This window comes from Lathamus discolor, chromosome Z, assembly GCF_037157495.1.
Source record: "Lathamus discolor isolate bLatDis1 chromosome Z, bLatDis1.hap1, whole genome shotgun sequence".
Classification (NCBI taxonomy): domain Eukaryota; kingdom Metazoa; phylum Chordata; class Aves; order Psittaciformes; family Psittacidae; genus Lathamus; species Lathamus discolor.
Window position 1 is genome coordinate 6155994 of NC_088909.1, and position 16622 is coordinate 6172615.

The following is a 16622-nucleotide window of genomic DNA, read 5'->3' on the forward strand; positions in this document are numbered from 1 at the left end:
TCCTACAAATATGCTCATTCTACCCTCACCACTCTTTAGATGCTCATTTTGATAAATCTGAGATTTCCTTACCATAAATCACATCTTGATAGAGCTACCTTGGAAATGAGAATGATTATTCACCCACCTGCGGTTGCATGTGTCTTGATATATCTGTAGTTTGTGCTCATTCACACTGAATTCTTTCAATATAGCATCTCTGTTAGGATTCCTTGAATTCATATGGCCGTCATAAAGGAACAGCTGGTTATTAAGCTCCTCCTGGCGCTTTCGAAGTTGCCGACACGAGGAGTAAAGCTCTTCTTCACTTTCCTTCAAAAGAATATTGGAAATCAGCATAACTTGTAAGACACATACCCAAAATGACATGGAATCGACATAGTTTGGGGGATTATTTTGTTTTCTTAATCATTAGCTTTATAAAATGTTATAAAAGTAGTTTTTAAGTACTATTTAAAAAAGTTTTATAGAAGTATGTTTCTGTAATTTTTGCAGAAACAAACTAAGAGAGCACAAAAAAATGCCTCAGCCCCAAGCATGGCCAACAATACCCTCTAATGGGAGCATCAGGGACATTTCAGCCCAAGTCATGAAACACGTATACCTAAAGACTTCCACTGGAATATTCTTCCCTAAAGAAGATGTCAGTCCACTGAGGAAAGGACAGCAAATGGTGTGTCATGATGGGGTACAGGATTATAGCAATTTTAAGAATACTTTATTTTAAGTTTATTTTTGACTCTTCCATCATATTTGTGTATTACGCAACATAGTACAAATCCTGGTGTCTTCCTACTGAAAACTAGACTAAAGGTCTAGGTACTGACCAGTAAATGGGACCTCTAAGAACAGCAAATACTTGGATGATCAAGAAGAAAGGACAGATCCTGTGTTTCTATGTAGCTATGGCAATTCAGTAATTGCAGAGGAACTAAGTATTTGAAGAATCAGGTGCAGCAATCAGTTCCTGTTGCCGCATATGGCCCACATTAGGTCTCCAATATTCCACAAGCATAAAATATAATCATTCTGATTCCATTTGTGACTTCAAATTATTTTAATACTTCAACACTTTGGATGCAAAACCTGTCTCCTTTATAGAGTTACTAGTGGGGAATAGTACTGGCAGAACTGAAGTCCTAATTTTCACATCAGCAGCAAAACAAGATACTCATCCTACAAGAAATGACATGCAATCAATAAATGTAATAAATCCAAACATTTTCAGAAACAGCATACTAATAAGAATGCCTCTTTCTGCACTCAGTCCAGATGTAGGAAACCTGATAGGTTAGAAACATACCCAAGGGGTTTCAGTAGATCCTTTGTGTTGTCCCAAAACACACTCCTACCCGGGTACGGATTGAAGCAACTGGAACAGCCTTAGTGCTATGCTACTAATTAAGATTTTAAAGTATTTTTTTTAGAAGGGGAAAGAAACTTTGTATTCCTGAATTGCAAAGGGAATAGCAGATTGACAATTACAAATTTGCAGGTGTAATCATCAAGATGTAAACTGTACTACTATTTATTCTTGTAAATAAACACATCCACAAAGCTAGACTTTAAAACCCCATTTAAGAATGTCCATTTCAATCTTTATGTTAAAAACCATATACAGCATCAAGGCTGACTGTAATCAGAAAATGCTGATGAATGGAGACACTTTCTGAAGTGTGTATATAAATTTTCAAGCAAATAAGACAAGCTTCTAAATGTAACAACCACCTCAGTATGGTACAATTTGTACATTATCAGGAAAACTCGTTAACTTCAACAGAAACTTCACAAGGCTTCATGTAATAATTCACAAATGTGCATGCTTACAGCTACAATATTCTTACTTTTCTATTCCTTAGAAATTCCACAGCCATCTGTAATTCCCCTTCATAATTCTGTATTTCATCGCTAAGAGTATGCAGATGGGCTCTGTATATAAACAGGCCTGTTATGAAATTATATCATTTTATGGAGGGTCATCATTAAAAAAAAAGGGGCAAAAGAACAGATGGAGCCAGTCTTGATCTTCTCTGATGCTTCTTGAATGATCTGGCAGAAGTTCTAGAGGTTGATTAACTACAGCAAGACTTGATCTGCTGCAGACTGCCAAACAAAAGGGGAATTTTTTGAAAGTTCTTCTGCCTCTGCATTGGCACCAGGAGACATCAGACACTGTAAAAATACGGAGCTGTGTTGTATCTTCATTTGGCTTAACAAGCAGAAGGGGCTTCAAGAGTGCGAAATGTACTACTGTCAAAGGACTCAGTGCTGACAGATTGGGAGACATACTGCTGCTATGAACATCACTTTAAGAGCTTCTCCTGCCCCAGGCAAGTAATGATCTGAATTTCTGAAGAGAAACCACGGCAGAAGGAATTCACAATATACCTACAAGTGATGTCCATGCTCGACATATGAGGCAGTGGTGAGTTGCTGCCAGTTTTCTCAAAGGCAGCAAGCCAGAATATACCACTTCCTCAGGCCTCCTCTATCAGACTTGTGTCCATGAAACATGCACATTTTAAACTTCATCTTCAAATGACGCAGGTTTCTTCTTTACACACACATGGTCTCACCGTCTAGCCCTGTCTTTCTGTCATGACTCTTAAGCTAGCCAACAGAAGAACCTACCATAGCTGCCAAACTCTGTCACTACAGAGTCATTTTACATCATGCATTATAAGGTGGCTTTGAAAAACCCTTGACAACAGATGTTTGAAAAAGACTGCCACTACTTTCTGAAGAAGAATGTGACTGAAATCAGTAATTTCCATTTCATTGTATGCAACTGCAGGCACAAATCTCTCCAGAGACATAACGACTTACAGTTAGCAGAAGTTGGGTTCTTTAATCAGGAAAAATAATATACACTGGTGTGAACTGCAGCGTAAGCCTGAATGGTTGTAAAAGACCACAAATAAGAATTTAGACTCTTTTTTTTTTTTCTCTTTCTGAATCTGAAGGGTACTGGAAAGCATCCTGAAATACCCACTTCCCAGAATGAACTCTAAACGTTCATCACATGGCCTCTACACCAGTGTTTTTAACTTACATAAATTACTGAGATACGGAGAGTCTGAGAATAATCCTGCTTCAAATCAACATATACAGGCAGTACCTTTGGAACACCAACAAATACTGTTCACAGATCAGCCGCTTTAATGCCTGGCTTCATGAGCAAGGATGCATAATTATTTCCTCCCATGTGTGTTTAAAAATACTGGTACTTCAATTAGTTATTTTAGAAAGACTTATGCAGATTAGTACTTCTGCAGGAAAAAAGAATGTCTTCCACCTAATGGATTGCTTACTGTAATGAAGTCCTGAGAGAAATTACTATCTTCTCCTCTAAAGTGATATCTTTTCATATAGGACATTTTAAAAAAGGATTATTCTACAAAGTCAAAGCTGAATTTAGCTAGCTTTGCATGGCATCAGTCAGCTAACAAGGGAAGACAATGACCATGCTATTACACTGAAAACTAGTGGAAGTAATGAGGCTTTGTTAGTGCATTATTTCTTGTAACAACTATATAATCTGTCCATCCAGGGGAAGAGTAACTCACTCTGCATTACTGGTCCTTCCCAGTACCTGCAGAAGAAATGCCTGACAATAGCACATCAGACACAGAATGAAAACTAAATCCTAATTTCCTGCTTTCCACAAAGAACTGATAACATATTCTCTAAGTGCATTAAAAAAAACCAACCCACTAGTTCTCACCAGAATTTGTTGCATTTCACAGTGAACTAGAAGTGAGGCCAGCTCTATATCTTCACTGTAGCCGTTCTTGAGAGGAACTGATCTAAAACCTGCAGTGGGGGAAACACATGCAAAGGGCAGTTAGAGTCAAGGCAGAGGGTTATCTGCAGTTACAAGAGTGGTCCATACAGTGCTAAGGGCTAGCAGATTCTTCATCACCCGACTGCTCTGCTGCTGAGAGTGGGCTTTGATACGACAACTACAGGGAAACAGGCAAGAGTGGCAAAATTGCTCTTGAAAACTGAAGCCAGAAGCAGAGGAAAGCAGAAAACTCACTGTACGTATGTCCATATCTAAGAAAATTAACAAAACAAATGCTCTGACACCAGAACAGAAAAAAATCATCCCAGATTTTACTCAGAACACATAACCCTGTTGCTGAAATAGAGTATGTGGTAAAGACAGTGCAAATTGTTCTACATAATGCTTGCCTGTCTTTAAAAAGAAGAAATTTCAGTAGGGTGAGAGGATCGTTTTAAATATATATACACTACATACCCAGTATCCTAAAAAAAATAGGATTCAAGGAATTCAGATCAAAAGAGCATTTGTCCTTTGACATGTTACAGCTGCTACTGAGAGCAAAGTCACAACACATCAATGTTGAGCAGCATCTTTCTAACTTAGCCCCTTTTTATACCCACTGATCTTACCTGACTTGATTCCTTTGATAGGAAAAGTGGCATGTGCTAAGAAATTGGGATCACTGAACATATCCTCTTCATACACAACAAAGCGCAGGAACGCTAGATTTGGATCATAAATTTCAAATTTCACTTGCTCTGGACAGGGAGCCCAAACCGGATTAAGACCATTGTCATCTATAATGAAAGGAAACAGTTGCAGTATGAAGCAATAATTTCACTTCATTTGCATATGAGTATGTATTCTATGACATTTTCTGGGGATACAAAGACCCAAAAATCCTATTTACCATCTGTCTCCTGTTGTAACCTTGCTTCAGAAGGTCTGTATTTGTTTATTTGGGCAGGAAGATAGGAGAAAACTTGGCAGGGATGGAAATACATGAAGAAAAGCTATTATTATTAAAGCTATTATTTGTAATTAAACATATAATTGGACACATCTGTAAAAAAAAAAAAGCTAATTCATTGCTTATATTATTGAGCCTCATGTTTCATGTCAGAGTGAAAACATGAAAAGCACTGAGAAGACTAATGTATCATGGCCCAAGTCTTCGATTCATTTATAGAAGACTGAGTAATTTGGTACGTGAAACACAGCCAGGTTTGCTCTCTAAAGTCTTGGTCACTTCCCAAAAAAGTTAAAATTATAATCCTCTTCTCTGAAGTACGGAACAGCCACAGCGCACATTCTTCTCCTGATTCCATGTTTATTTTCCACTAGGATGAGTGGCTTGGATAATTAGAACCTTATCTACTGGAAAAATACTGCTGTATCTAGAAATATTAAATGGTGAACTATTATGTGGCTGAGATATTGCCCCAGTTCAGTGCACTTAAATGAAGCTCATGTACACACAAACACACATCCCTTACGCAGAATTCACCAATTCAGCTTTGATCAAACTTCAGCTGGGTTGCATGTTATGCTATTTCACAGCCCTATATACCCAAGCTGTCTCCAAGGGGATGCCAGTCTTAGACCCTGAGTTTAATTAAACACAGTCTGGATCTCACAGTAGTAACCTCCCATTTGGGCCAGACTTTTGAGAACTGACTCCCACTATTGGAGGCACTTTCAAGACAGCAGTTATCTGAAGTATGCAAATACACAAACTTGTACATAGGCAAAACCTTAACAGAATTGTGACTTCTGGGGGGAGGGAGGGGAGGATGACAAAAGGCAATAGTATTTTTTTCTGAATTTGATATACACTGAAGTTTCTCAAATTATCTGGCCCTGAGGCAAGCAAGAGAATAAGCAGGGTGACAGTTCACTTGGTCCTCCCTACACAGGTTACAGGCCAATTACAGTCAACATAAATTCATGGTTATCCTCTACTCTAAGCACACCTGAGGTATAACCATATCCCTACAACACAGAAACGCACAGATACTCACTCACAACTGTTGTCTTGAATTTGTTGTTATCATATTCAGCCCCACAAATCTCTACCTCTACAAAGGGACAAGCAATGCTTCTCCCAGGTTTAGGGAGATGACGAGCACCTAAAACCTGCAAAAGCAACTATGAGTTATAACCACCTCCAAAGGAAACTTGTCAGCATTATTTCTGTACAGAAGGTAGCCTACAGAAATAGAGGGGGTTGGATGTAGAAGAAAATGCAAAATACACACCCCCTGTCTTGAATAGGTTTGTATGTATTAAACTTACTATCTGTGCCACCATTAATAATATTGTCCATTTGGGTAACCCAGTGATTTTCACTGCAAGATACTGTAGCCAACATTCACTACACACAGTATGTGGTTCCAGGCCAGGCCTGTAATATAAGTTCTGTCATCTTTCTTCTGTCTTTATTACATACCTATTTTAAGACATTCCTGCTTTACATTCACAGCCCCTGTTTACCTCTTCTCTAGACTGTAATAAAAAGTAGTCAATGTGTTTCTTCTTTTCAGAAAATGTATTTTTAAAGGATATCTCCTACTGTATAGCAACTGAGAACAGAAGCTGAATTCCTCTTTGGTACAAGAAGACAACAAGGCATAATTTTCAAATTATAAACCCATCTCTCCATGAAAAATGAGAATGACATTTTGATTAAGTCACAGAGTACCAAATATGATGAAGGGGATGGTCAGCTTATTATTTCTTCTGCTTAGTTTCTGTATTTCATTACAAATATCTATCTTCCTCACTGGAAATCTCTGAACTAGCTGCTGCTGACCAATCTCCATTAGGACCCTGCTATTGAGAAGTCATTATATTGGAAATGCAAGTTAGTTCATTTGGAATTTTTATTAGCAATTATATAAAATTATCCCAGGATTCTGTTTTCAGCACTATAGCATGTGCTTCATTAGCATGATAAAGATACAGCTTTCTTTTCAGAAACCAGTGGAATTAAGTTTTTATTCTCAAACACACTGACATTTAAAAACAGTATTTTGACAATCTGTCAGATCTTGCTTTGAAACATAATAGCTTTAGTTTTAGTTTTATAGATACTTATGACTTGTAAAAAACATAATTTACAAAGAGATTTACCCTCACTGTCATAATCATCTGCAATTTCCTCTTCGAGTCATTTGGCATTGGGTCATATTCTTCATTTCGCATGCTTTCTGGCTGCAGAACATAGCCAGTGCGTCCATTAAGTGAAAACAGGGCATGGTTCAATTGCATGTATTTATCTAAGGAGAGAGTTAAATAGTCATAACAGAAGAAGATCCTTATTTGAATAAAGCTAAGGAAGTACCAGACTAATGGCTCCTCTCTGCAATTCTTTCACCACTTTACCAGAAAGACCTGGAAAGGTAAGTTGGAAGACTTGGTTCCCTTCAGTAACTGAACCTTACAGGCGATTTCGCACCAATTTTAATCCCAATAAACCCATCTCTATTCACAATTAGTTTCCTATCAATGTGTCACAAGCTAGCTGGCCCTTACCAGAAAGTGGAGTACAGCCTTCCCTGTGGCTGAACAACTGATCGTTCACCTGAAACACACTGTAGAAATATTTTTGCCTACTTATCATAAGAATCAAGGTGAAATGAGCCTTTCAGAGTTTGCAGCTAGTTAAGGTCAGAAACAGGGCTTTTGAAGGCTGACCAGCAAGATCAGGCGATCCACACATTCAAAACCAAACTTTGTTCTTGCACATCACTTCTTGCAGGGGAGCACAAATAAATAGGACAGCCACAGTGAGGAGGATGGCAGAGGGACCAGAAAGCTGCTTGTTTATAGTGAAATAGAAGGTGGATTTTAGATCCTTTTTTAACAAGAACATTACCTGGAGTTTGGAAGTTAAGAGCCACCATCTGGGAGCCACAAAGCCAAAGGCGAAATGGGTCATAGTTGGATGAGTCAACCCTCTGTCCTTTAGGATAGACACGTGTCAGTCCCTTCAGGTTGTATTTCAACAACTCAGCTGGCTTTTGCTTAACAATACTCTCCGCCTTGGTTTCCACAAAAGAACGGATTTCTTTGAAATCAGGGTTTTCTACATCGGATAGGGAGGAAAAAGAGAGGTTACTACAGGAAGAGAGAAGTTGACATTTATACTGCATTTCTACTAATGCTTTGTTTCACTTTGTTTTGTCCTTTAATGCAGTAATTGGCACAGTTTTCATGCAGTCAAACTGAGTGAGCATCAAGTCTAGAAGTGAAAATTACCCGCTTGCCACACACTTTGCAGAAGGGCAAATAAGAGTCTATAGTCACGTTCTGATCTTATCTTTGCTAATACTGTACTTCTGATCACTACAGCATATTTAAATGAGACATCTTTTTCATGGTTTAAATGGGGAGAAGAAAGGGTGAGCCAGGGTTAACCAATACCTCAAACAATCACTATAAAATTACAATGCCTTAACCACATCGACAGCTTATAAAAAACGTTTGCAAAGAAACTTAAAGAAAAAGGCCACATTTGCTGGATCCTCAGGCAGCAATGACAAAAAAATGGGATAAGTAGCACATATTTCAATGTTGGATTCCACACAGCACTTACAGAGACCCCAGTTCTCATTTCTATTACGAAATTATACATACCATTCCAACAGGTCGCACAAATGGCAAACAGGTTCTTACAGTAAAATTACATGATGCACATCACATCCATTTTGAAGGGTTTTACAAACAAATCACAAGTGTTCAGCCAGAGTTTCTAATCTCAAAGAAGTCAGCTGACACATAACTAGTGAGCTTCTCCATGAGAGACCTAGGAGAGGGTGTATCTAGTACTAGTTAGAATTTTGTGATAGTTTCTTTGTGACAGTTGAATAGCATCAAGTTCCTAGTGCACAATTTCAAAGTCCCACTGAAAACTGCATGGGTGAGGCAGAAGTTTGTTTTCCAGCAGAGAAAGGATAGATTTTATCTTCAGTTCTAAAATATCAACTAACATCTGTAAAGACAGAAGAAAGGGTAAAATTCAGATGTAATGTCAAAGGAAATACCTAAGTTGTCCTTGGTTTTGCTTGTTGGCTTGCAGTAGATTACCAGATCAGATAATTCAATAGCAATCAACTGATTCTTTTCCCAGTATTTCCTCCTGTTCTCCTGTAAAATGTAATGAAGTTTTCGATTACAGATACACTGAGCATTATGGTAGAGTAACTCCAGGGTACACTCTAATGAAATTACAAAGTTGATGCATTCTTTGTTGCTCATATTCCTACCTGATACCTTAGCCACTTGCACAAATGTAATGTACTTTAAGACCCAATTCAGAGAACAGGCTAACCAAGTGGGTTTGGGGTGTAGTTGGAGGTATGTTTTTAATGGGGTTGTGTTCTTGGGGCTTTTTTCCTTAAGCAAGTATTTCAGTAGTTCCCTGATTAGTCCTACTCAGTAACCTGGCAACAATTACTTTTTGTTTTTCTTCTAATGTGACTCTACACAATTTTAGTTATATTCTCCACTCTGTAACTCACACAAATGCAAAAGTATGCAGAAAAATGGAATGGGTAGTGAAGCATCTATTTATTTACAGTCCTGAGCAGGACTTAGGTCTTGTTAGTAACTCCCCAATAGCTAAATCCAAACCCCGTAAGCATTATTCCTTTAGCTTTCTATTTGCGCACCAAACCAATAATGTTACGTGTGGAAAATCACATGTAATCTTGTTATCACCAGTAACAAACCCACTATCTACTTCCATGTTTGGAAGCACCTGCTCTGTGGAAGCTGAGCAATGGTCCATGCAACCAGAGACTGGGAACTCCTAAAATCATCAAGACTTGTCTTGAGTGAAGACACTGGGGCTGGAGGCTTTTCAGACGTAAGAAGCAATTGCACAATATTACAAGAGTTTCATACAGAACAGTGATTAGCTTTGGTCCAAGAGGTTATGAAGCAGCAGCAATTAGGAAGTCTCCCAAAATAATTTCCTCAACAAGACAAACTGAAGAGGAACAAAAATCAGACCTAGGAAGCCACAGGCTTCCAGAATGTTTCACCAAACCAGAGATTATACACTGAAGTCTAAGACAAGCAAAGAAGAATATGGTATTAGGTTTGGAAATAACCCTGGGAAAAAGCTGTCCGAACCTCATTGTACTTAGTCATCCACCACAGTTTCCCAGACATTGCTTACGAGTGATCAGAGTTCCAAATAGCAAACAATACTTCTAGATGCTATGAGCTCATCTTTAGACATAACCCTCTAGTGATAACCAAGCAGGAGAGATAGCAATGAACAACCATTACTAAGAGCATGGTAAGTGTCAGTATTCAGCTGAGATGACAAGATATGTGAAGCTTAGTTTTACTTTTTGTGTATAATGGACACTGCCCAAAAATGAAGTCAGTGAAAACCTGTACTGCAGCATAGTGCTGTCTCACCATGCCTTCTCCTTCCCCGAAGTTCAGCCTGTTTACTGTACTATCAAAAAGGGCCTTTCCTTGAGAGCTTCTTCCCTGCTCCATGCACCAGCCTATCATGTGAACTTTCTAGATGCCACGCTGTCAGAAAAGCCCCCTGACTGACAGAAACAAGCTTTAAAGCTTCTTTGAATACATAGTGTTTAACACTCCTCTAACTGTACAGTGGGAGAAAAAGCTGCCAAGCTCCTGAAGAGCTTGTACATTAAAAACATTCAATTTAGAGACACTTCTAGGTCACATTTCTCTTCTTATCTTTATTTCTAAATGGAAGCCTGGCATAAGAACTGCCTCCCTTCTCCCCTAACGATAGGCCAACAGCTCCTGTTGGTTCTTCCCTTGCTGAATTTGCAGCTCTTTCTTTGAGACACCAACCTGCCTGCTATAAATAGGATTATGATGACCCTCAGAGCATTACCAGTCCAGGTGACACATAAACAGCATGAGCCAACATGATACTCAAACATATTTTCTACCACTCATACCACCCACTTAGTAAAACGTGAATAAAAACAACAAAGGAAAGAGTATACTTAAGCATAGTCATTGTAAGGGCTTTCTGGTCATGTCAAAGACTTCTTAAATACTAGAAAAGATTGATGGGGAGATAAATTAATACATCAGAACATGAAAAGCAAGTCCTGAAGAATGTCTTTAAGTGGCACATACGTCCTGTTAAGAGGGACACAGAAGCTAAACCTAGGCAGAATCCTTTAATCTTTAGGCAAGGACTTGGAAATAGTACTACTGAAGATGTGGTAAATGCAGAATGTGCCTACTAGTTACAAATAAATAATTATCCAAACAATTCCCTACCAGTGCCACTGCATTCACCAGGAAGCAGAGTTAGTACTCACAATTAAGAAGAGTTTAGGTAAAGGCAGCTCGGATTTCACATACACTCACTAGCGGATTCACAACTCTGAACAGAAACAGCCTGATACCTGAGCTCCTTTCTGCTTAACTCTAGGACTGAACCAGTGTAACCAGACGTAAACCTGTAACGGCATCTACTTTGTGCTACTACATTCACTTCACTGAGGTGCAGAGTGCAACCCAGACAGTATACCTCTGAAAAAACCCTGTTAACAAATTTACACAAAATGCTAATTTACATTCCCAAAAGAGTTTGGAGAACAAGATTTACAGCATCAATAAAATGGACAGAGCAACACGCAACAGAAAGAAGCACCATGTGTTAGCAAGATTTGGCAGCGTACGGCAGCTAAAGACAAATCCAGTTGTAAATTTATAGCAGTACATTATAAAAAACTAAGGGATAGATTTTTAGCAATACCTCTTCTGTAGTTTTCCAAGTGATTTCACGGATACTTTGGTACCACTCAAAGAGTTCTTCTACTTTATCAGTTGCAAACTCGACACATGGATCTTCTGGATTCTTAGGTTCCAGAATGAATACAAAAGGCTTTTTGTGTTTCCCTTGTGGCATTTTCACTGTTGAGCAACACAGGAGCAAGAGACTTATACTGAAATCCAAAAGTTGGTTCTTCTAAACTGGCATTGTTGATTTATTGCAACAGTCAGTATCATAAAGTTTTATCATATTAAATTTTTTAATCTTTCCTGCGAAACCTAAGAGTCTACTCAACACAGAAAGCTCAGGAGTCCAGGAGTGTCAGAAAATACATACCAACATTGTAAGAATTGAGTACCAGTATGCCGCGACACAGAGAGCCTAATGGATTGTCCTCGATAATCTGAAAAACACGAGGTAAATCTGACCCTAAATCTTCTCTTGAATGAATATAATCAGGACATTAACAGAAATAAACACGCACCATTAAACCTAATTTCAGTTTCACTGAAAGCATGCCCACAATAATGTTTAAAAGCCTGTTTCCATCTCAAGAATTTCCTACTTTGACAAACACATGAAAATCACTATAGTGAGTGCAGCTTCTGTCCTGACAACTGCTCATTTTTCTTGTCTGCTTAAGCCTGCAATGATTGTGGATGGAAATCTAATATGTGCTTTCCTCCAAAGACTCCTGGAAAATCATTGGGAGTGCTTCAGAACAGCACAATTCAACATTTTTAAAACTCCAAAATGTTAAAAACTGATTACTGCAGAGTTTTGTTTTCTTTTGTTGAAGAGAACTTTGTCCAACACTAGATTTTTAGATACTTTTCACAAATAGCATAGGGTTAGTTACGCGTAAAAATAATGGAGTGTGAAATGGCTAGTAAGATGTGGTTTTACACGTAGTTTTCTTATATAAAAATATTAAAGCAGTAATTATATACGCAATTACAGTAATTACTGTTTAGCCAAAGTATCTGAAAAATCTGAACTGGTATATTTACATTAGCAGGAAACTATTATAATCTCCTAAAACCCCACCAAACCAGCTATCTCCTTAAGTAGTTTTTTTACAAGGGGTGTTCTGACAATAACATTCAGAGAATGGTGAAGAACGCATTCATTCCTTTATTTCATGTTCTCTCAAACACAGCATGCAGAGTCATAATGCTCTAAAGCAGACTTCCACATCCAGTAGGCAGCATCTTCTAGGGTCAGACAGCAGACCAACTTTAACCCTCACCTGGTTTTCAAGCTCAGCAGAGTTTTCAGATGACAGGTCTTCAACATAATTAGATGGAAAATAGTGTTGGACTTTTTCTCCATAATCCCCCTTCCACCTGAATTTAAAAAGGAAAGTGTATATATAGATATACCCACGCACAAAACCCCCCATAGCTCAAAAGCTTCAAGAGGCCATTAATGAAGCAATAATCCTCAAGAAATTGGTCATTAATAACCCCCTACCGGTGACAGTCTAGCTGGCTATCACCAAAATATAAGTGATGAAGTAGCAAAAAGCTCTAACAAAGTGATCATTAACTGTAGTAACAGACTATTTCAGAGGGATTACAGTTATTGTAAACTGCAATTAATTACTTAAGAGGCTTTTTCCCCCTCCAGTACTAAAAATACTATTATGTGGTTGATTACCCTGCAGAAACTACAGGGAAACATTAGATTCCCAAGCTTTCCAAGCAATTTACAAGCCTTCTAAGAAAGAAAACCTCTTATGAAAGGAGACTGTACAGAGAACTAAAAAAGGTGGGTTTGATTCCCAAGAAGTACTTAGCAGAGCAATGGAAGAAACAGAGCAATGATGTCAATGGTAACAGATACACGACTTCCCAGAATACACAAGTGTTCAGGAAGGATTAATGTATTAAAGGAGAAATGCTGGATACACTGGGCTATGGAGGTTCTGCAGGCTGAGGTTATTGCTGCAGGATAGAAAAATGGAAAAAGACATGAAAGAAGACTTGAGGATGAGGGTTTGGATTTTTTGGCATTAAGATTTATAATGCCACAGTCAGTAAGCAGCAATCAGACAATAGGCAAATCTTTTAAAAACTACCACCCAAAGGTCAATTTTTAAATCCATCTAGGAAGTCACCAGGAGTTCTCCTATGAGGAGTCTTTGTCCTTACCAGCCTCCTGTTTCCTTTGTGACATTATGAATTAAAGCTCCTTGAGAGAAGCTCAATTCATCACTTCTTTTGGCTGTGTAGTCATACAAGGCTTTCACAGTTCTCTGAGGCTTTAAGAGAAACAGAGCAAGGGGGTTATCAAGCGGGATGGGTTATAAAATAATCAATAATGCAATCTTACTTAAAGCAAACAAAAAAAAATTAAAAAGGGGGATTGGATCTTTTTTTTTCTTTTTTTTTTCTTTTTTTTTTTTTTTTTTTGTTATGAAGCTTGGAAAACACAGTACTAAAATACTAAAGTTCCAGAGTGACATCTATTGGTGGTAGCAAGTGATGCTACTTGAATTCTATTCAAGTTACCAGCTTGGAAACAAGCTAAAAAGAATCTTTCTTTTATGAGTGGAGTAACATAATAACTGCAAGACACACACATACTCAAAAAAAAGAAGGAAAAAAGGAAAAAGGAGAACCACATAGTGAAATATCAGTCCTCTGTCTTCATTACATGTATTCATACACTGTCAGAGGCTGTAGGCTTAGGTGCCTACAAAGCCTCCACTTCCAAACCACACCAGCTATCCCGCTGGTCACATTTCCTTTACGAAGACATGCAGTTTTAGCAGGAGAAGCAATTTCTTTATCTTGGATTTACTGCTACCTAAATTCTTCAGCAGCAATGCAAATTCACTGGCCAAAAAGATGAAAAAGAATTACAGCCAACAAAATTTACAAGCAGGCAAATTTTTATGGGAATTTACAAGTTGGCAGGGCATAATAAAACCCAGAGATAAGTAGACGTTTGCTGTGCCACTTGTTTTTAAAACATATATATCCTAAAGGAGGACAAACCTTAATAATTCATTAATAGACCAAAGCCACCATTTTTATGCAGAAAGCATATAAATAAAAATGTGTGGGTACAACTTTTAAAGAAATACTAGAAAAGCGTCACACCCTTTAAATTTCTGCTGTCCAGTCCCCCATAAATGAAGCAGCCTAACACTTTCAATAATTCTTTACTGCTAACAGGAAATCAACAAGCAAGTCTTGTAATTTTCAGAGGCCTACAATAAGTGTGAATATCTCTCTTTAAGCATACCACTGTAGGGGTGATTTCACTGGGTTCCACATACATCTTGACATCGTAAAGGGAGTTAATATCTTTTTCCTGCAAACAGGAAGAAAGGGAAAAAGAAGTTACAGGAATCAAAAATTACAGAAGTACTGAATGAGCATCCGTAGCTGAAACCACCTTTTGACAACATCTAGGCAAACAGGAGAGGAGGGAAGCAAGACACCTCTGTTATGCTCATTTATATACTTGAATATAGCTGAATGTGAGTTTGTTATTTAATCTGTCTATGCCTCAGTTTAATGAAGTAAAGCACAATGAAACAGCAATACCTCACAAAGGTTATCTCTTAATCGGTCAAATAGCTGTGAGATTGTGAGTACCCTTCTATGTGCAACCAGGGAAGACAACACCTACACTTACGATTTTTGTGTTACAGTACTTTAGTCCCAGTGCTGGTTTCACTATTAGATAAAAATTCTAAAACAATACACACAGTCATATACTTAATCTTATTCTCTCCTGGAGTTCCCATTTGGACCTGATCCTAGGATGCAGAACCTTAGCTACAGGCAACGTAATAAAAAATCCTGAGGTCTAAAATATTTTCAATCCCTCTTTGGCTCCCCAGAAAAAATAAAAGCCCAGGTTTTAATTTCCTCAAACATGCCAGAGGTGTCTTCCCTGCAGCTTTTCTAACATACCCCTGCAGACATATATTTGAAAATAGAAGACGTCATCTCAGGCTTTTCAAAAGCCAGTTACTTCAGCAAAGCTCTCTCATCAAGAAACACGTCCATCCAGAAAGCAGGCGTCTCTTCTAAGCTAATTATCCAGGCTCCTAGTCTAGTCTATGGACAGAGGCAAGTATGTCTCAGGGAGATTTCTTCATGTGTATCTCAAAGAGTGAGCTTTGTAAGTACCTCTCACTTTTTACCACAGAAGGCAGTTGGATGCCATCTCTGAGATGGCTCTACTGTGGTGAAGCAAATGCCATCACCCATCCAGAGCCAGGGGCACAGCAGAATACATCCTTTCCTTCTGAAATGCTTAGCAATTGGCCTCTGCATGATCATTTTAAAATCTCTGTCCACTCCAGCAACAGAGACAGGGCCAAATGCAGGCAAGGCTATTATCAAAAACTCATTTTAGCAGAGCAACAATCCCCCAATTCACAGAGCACCGTTTGCTAATCAAACCAGGAGGAAGGCAAGAGTTGACCTGTCACCAAAGATGAAGCTCTTTCCTTCACATATCTCAAAACCTTTGTGAGAGAAGTCAGTATAACCACCTCAGTTTCACAGATAAGAAAAGTATGTGCACCTGCCAGAGCTGCAATCAAACCGAGCACCACTAGATCTGAAACTCAGTACACCACGGCAACTGTACCATGACCATCACTCACCATGCTGTAGCGCTCCAGCAGCTCCTCAGTTACCGGGTAACGCAATTTCATCTTCCTGTACAGCGGATGCTTCTCATAGTACGTTACCAGCTCCACTAAACTCTCAAAATAGGCTGAGGTTCCAAGCACAAAGTGACGACCTTCTTGCTGAATTCGGAAGTGCTTCACCTTCCCTTCCGCTCTGTGAAAGAAGTGCAGGTGCTGTAAGAGGTACTAGTACTTGCAGTGAAAGCACCAGTGCTGTAAACTGGGAACAAATGCATTTGTGCATCTGAATCACATGAAATAATTTCTCCCTCTTCCAAAGCCTCTTTTATTCAAATTGAGTTCCAGTTGCCTGATTAAATGCACAAAAAGACACTCTCGCTTTTCTACAATATACAGGGCCCTGAAACATATCCATGTTTTGCTTAGATTTC

At 38.6% G+C, this 16622-nt stretch overlaps 1 protein-coding gene across 4 annotated transcripts in view; it reads right to left on the reverse strand.

Moving 5' to 3' along the window:
- Positions 1 to 16622, reverse strand: part of PLCG2 (phospholipase C gamma 2) — a 73927-nt gene that overhangs the window by 7805 nt on the left and 49500 nt on the right. For 3 of the 4 annotated variants that reach the window (XM_065661164.1, XM_065661163.1, XM_065661165.1), the window contains exons 20-32: positions 16204 to 16384; positions 14826 to 14894; positions 13727 to 13836; positions 12823 to 12919; positions 11910 to 11976; positions 11556 to 11713; positions 8833 to 8935; positions 7665 to 7874; positions 6920 to 7065; positions 5809 to 5923; positions 4417 to 4584; positions 3725 to 3813; positions 128 to 312 (exon numbers count right to left, since the gene is read on the reverse strand). In XM_065661164.1, coding sequence (XP_065517236.1) covers positions 128 to 312; positions 3725 to 3813; positions 4417 to 4584; positions 5809 to 5923; positions 6920 to 7065; positions 7665 to 7874; positions 8833 to 8935; positions 11556 to 11713; positions 11910 to 11976; positions 12823 to 12919; positions 13727 to 13836; positions 14826 to 14894; positions 16204 to 16384 — 1698 coding nt within the window. Of the gene's footprint in view, positions 1 to 127; positions 313 to 3724; positions 3814 to 4416; positions 4585 to 5808; positions 5924 to 6919; positions 7066 to 7664; positions 7875 to 8832; positions 8936 to 11555; positions 11714 to 11909; positions 11977 to 12822; positions 12920 to 13726; positions 13837 to 14825; positions 14895 to 16203; positions 16385 to 16622 lie in introns of those variants that run through there. The other variant, XM_065661166.1, reaches the window with a different exon arrangement.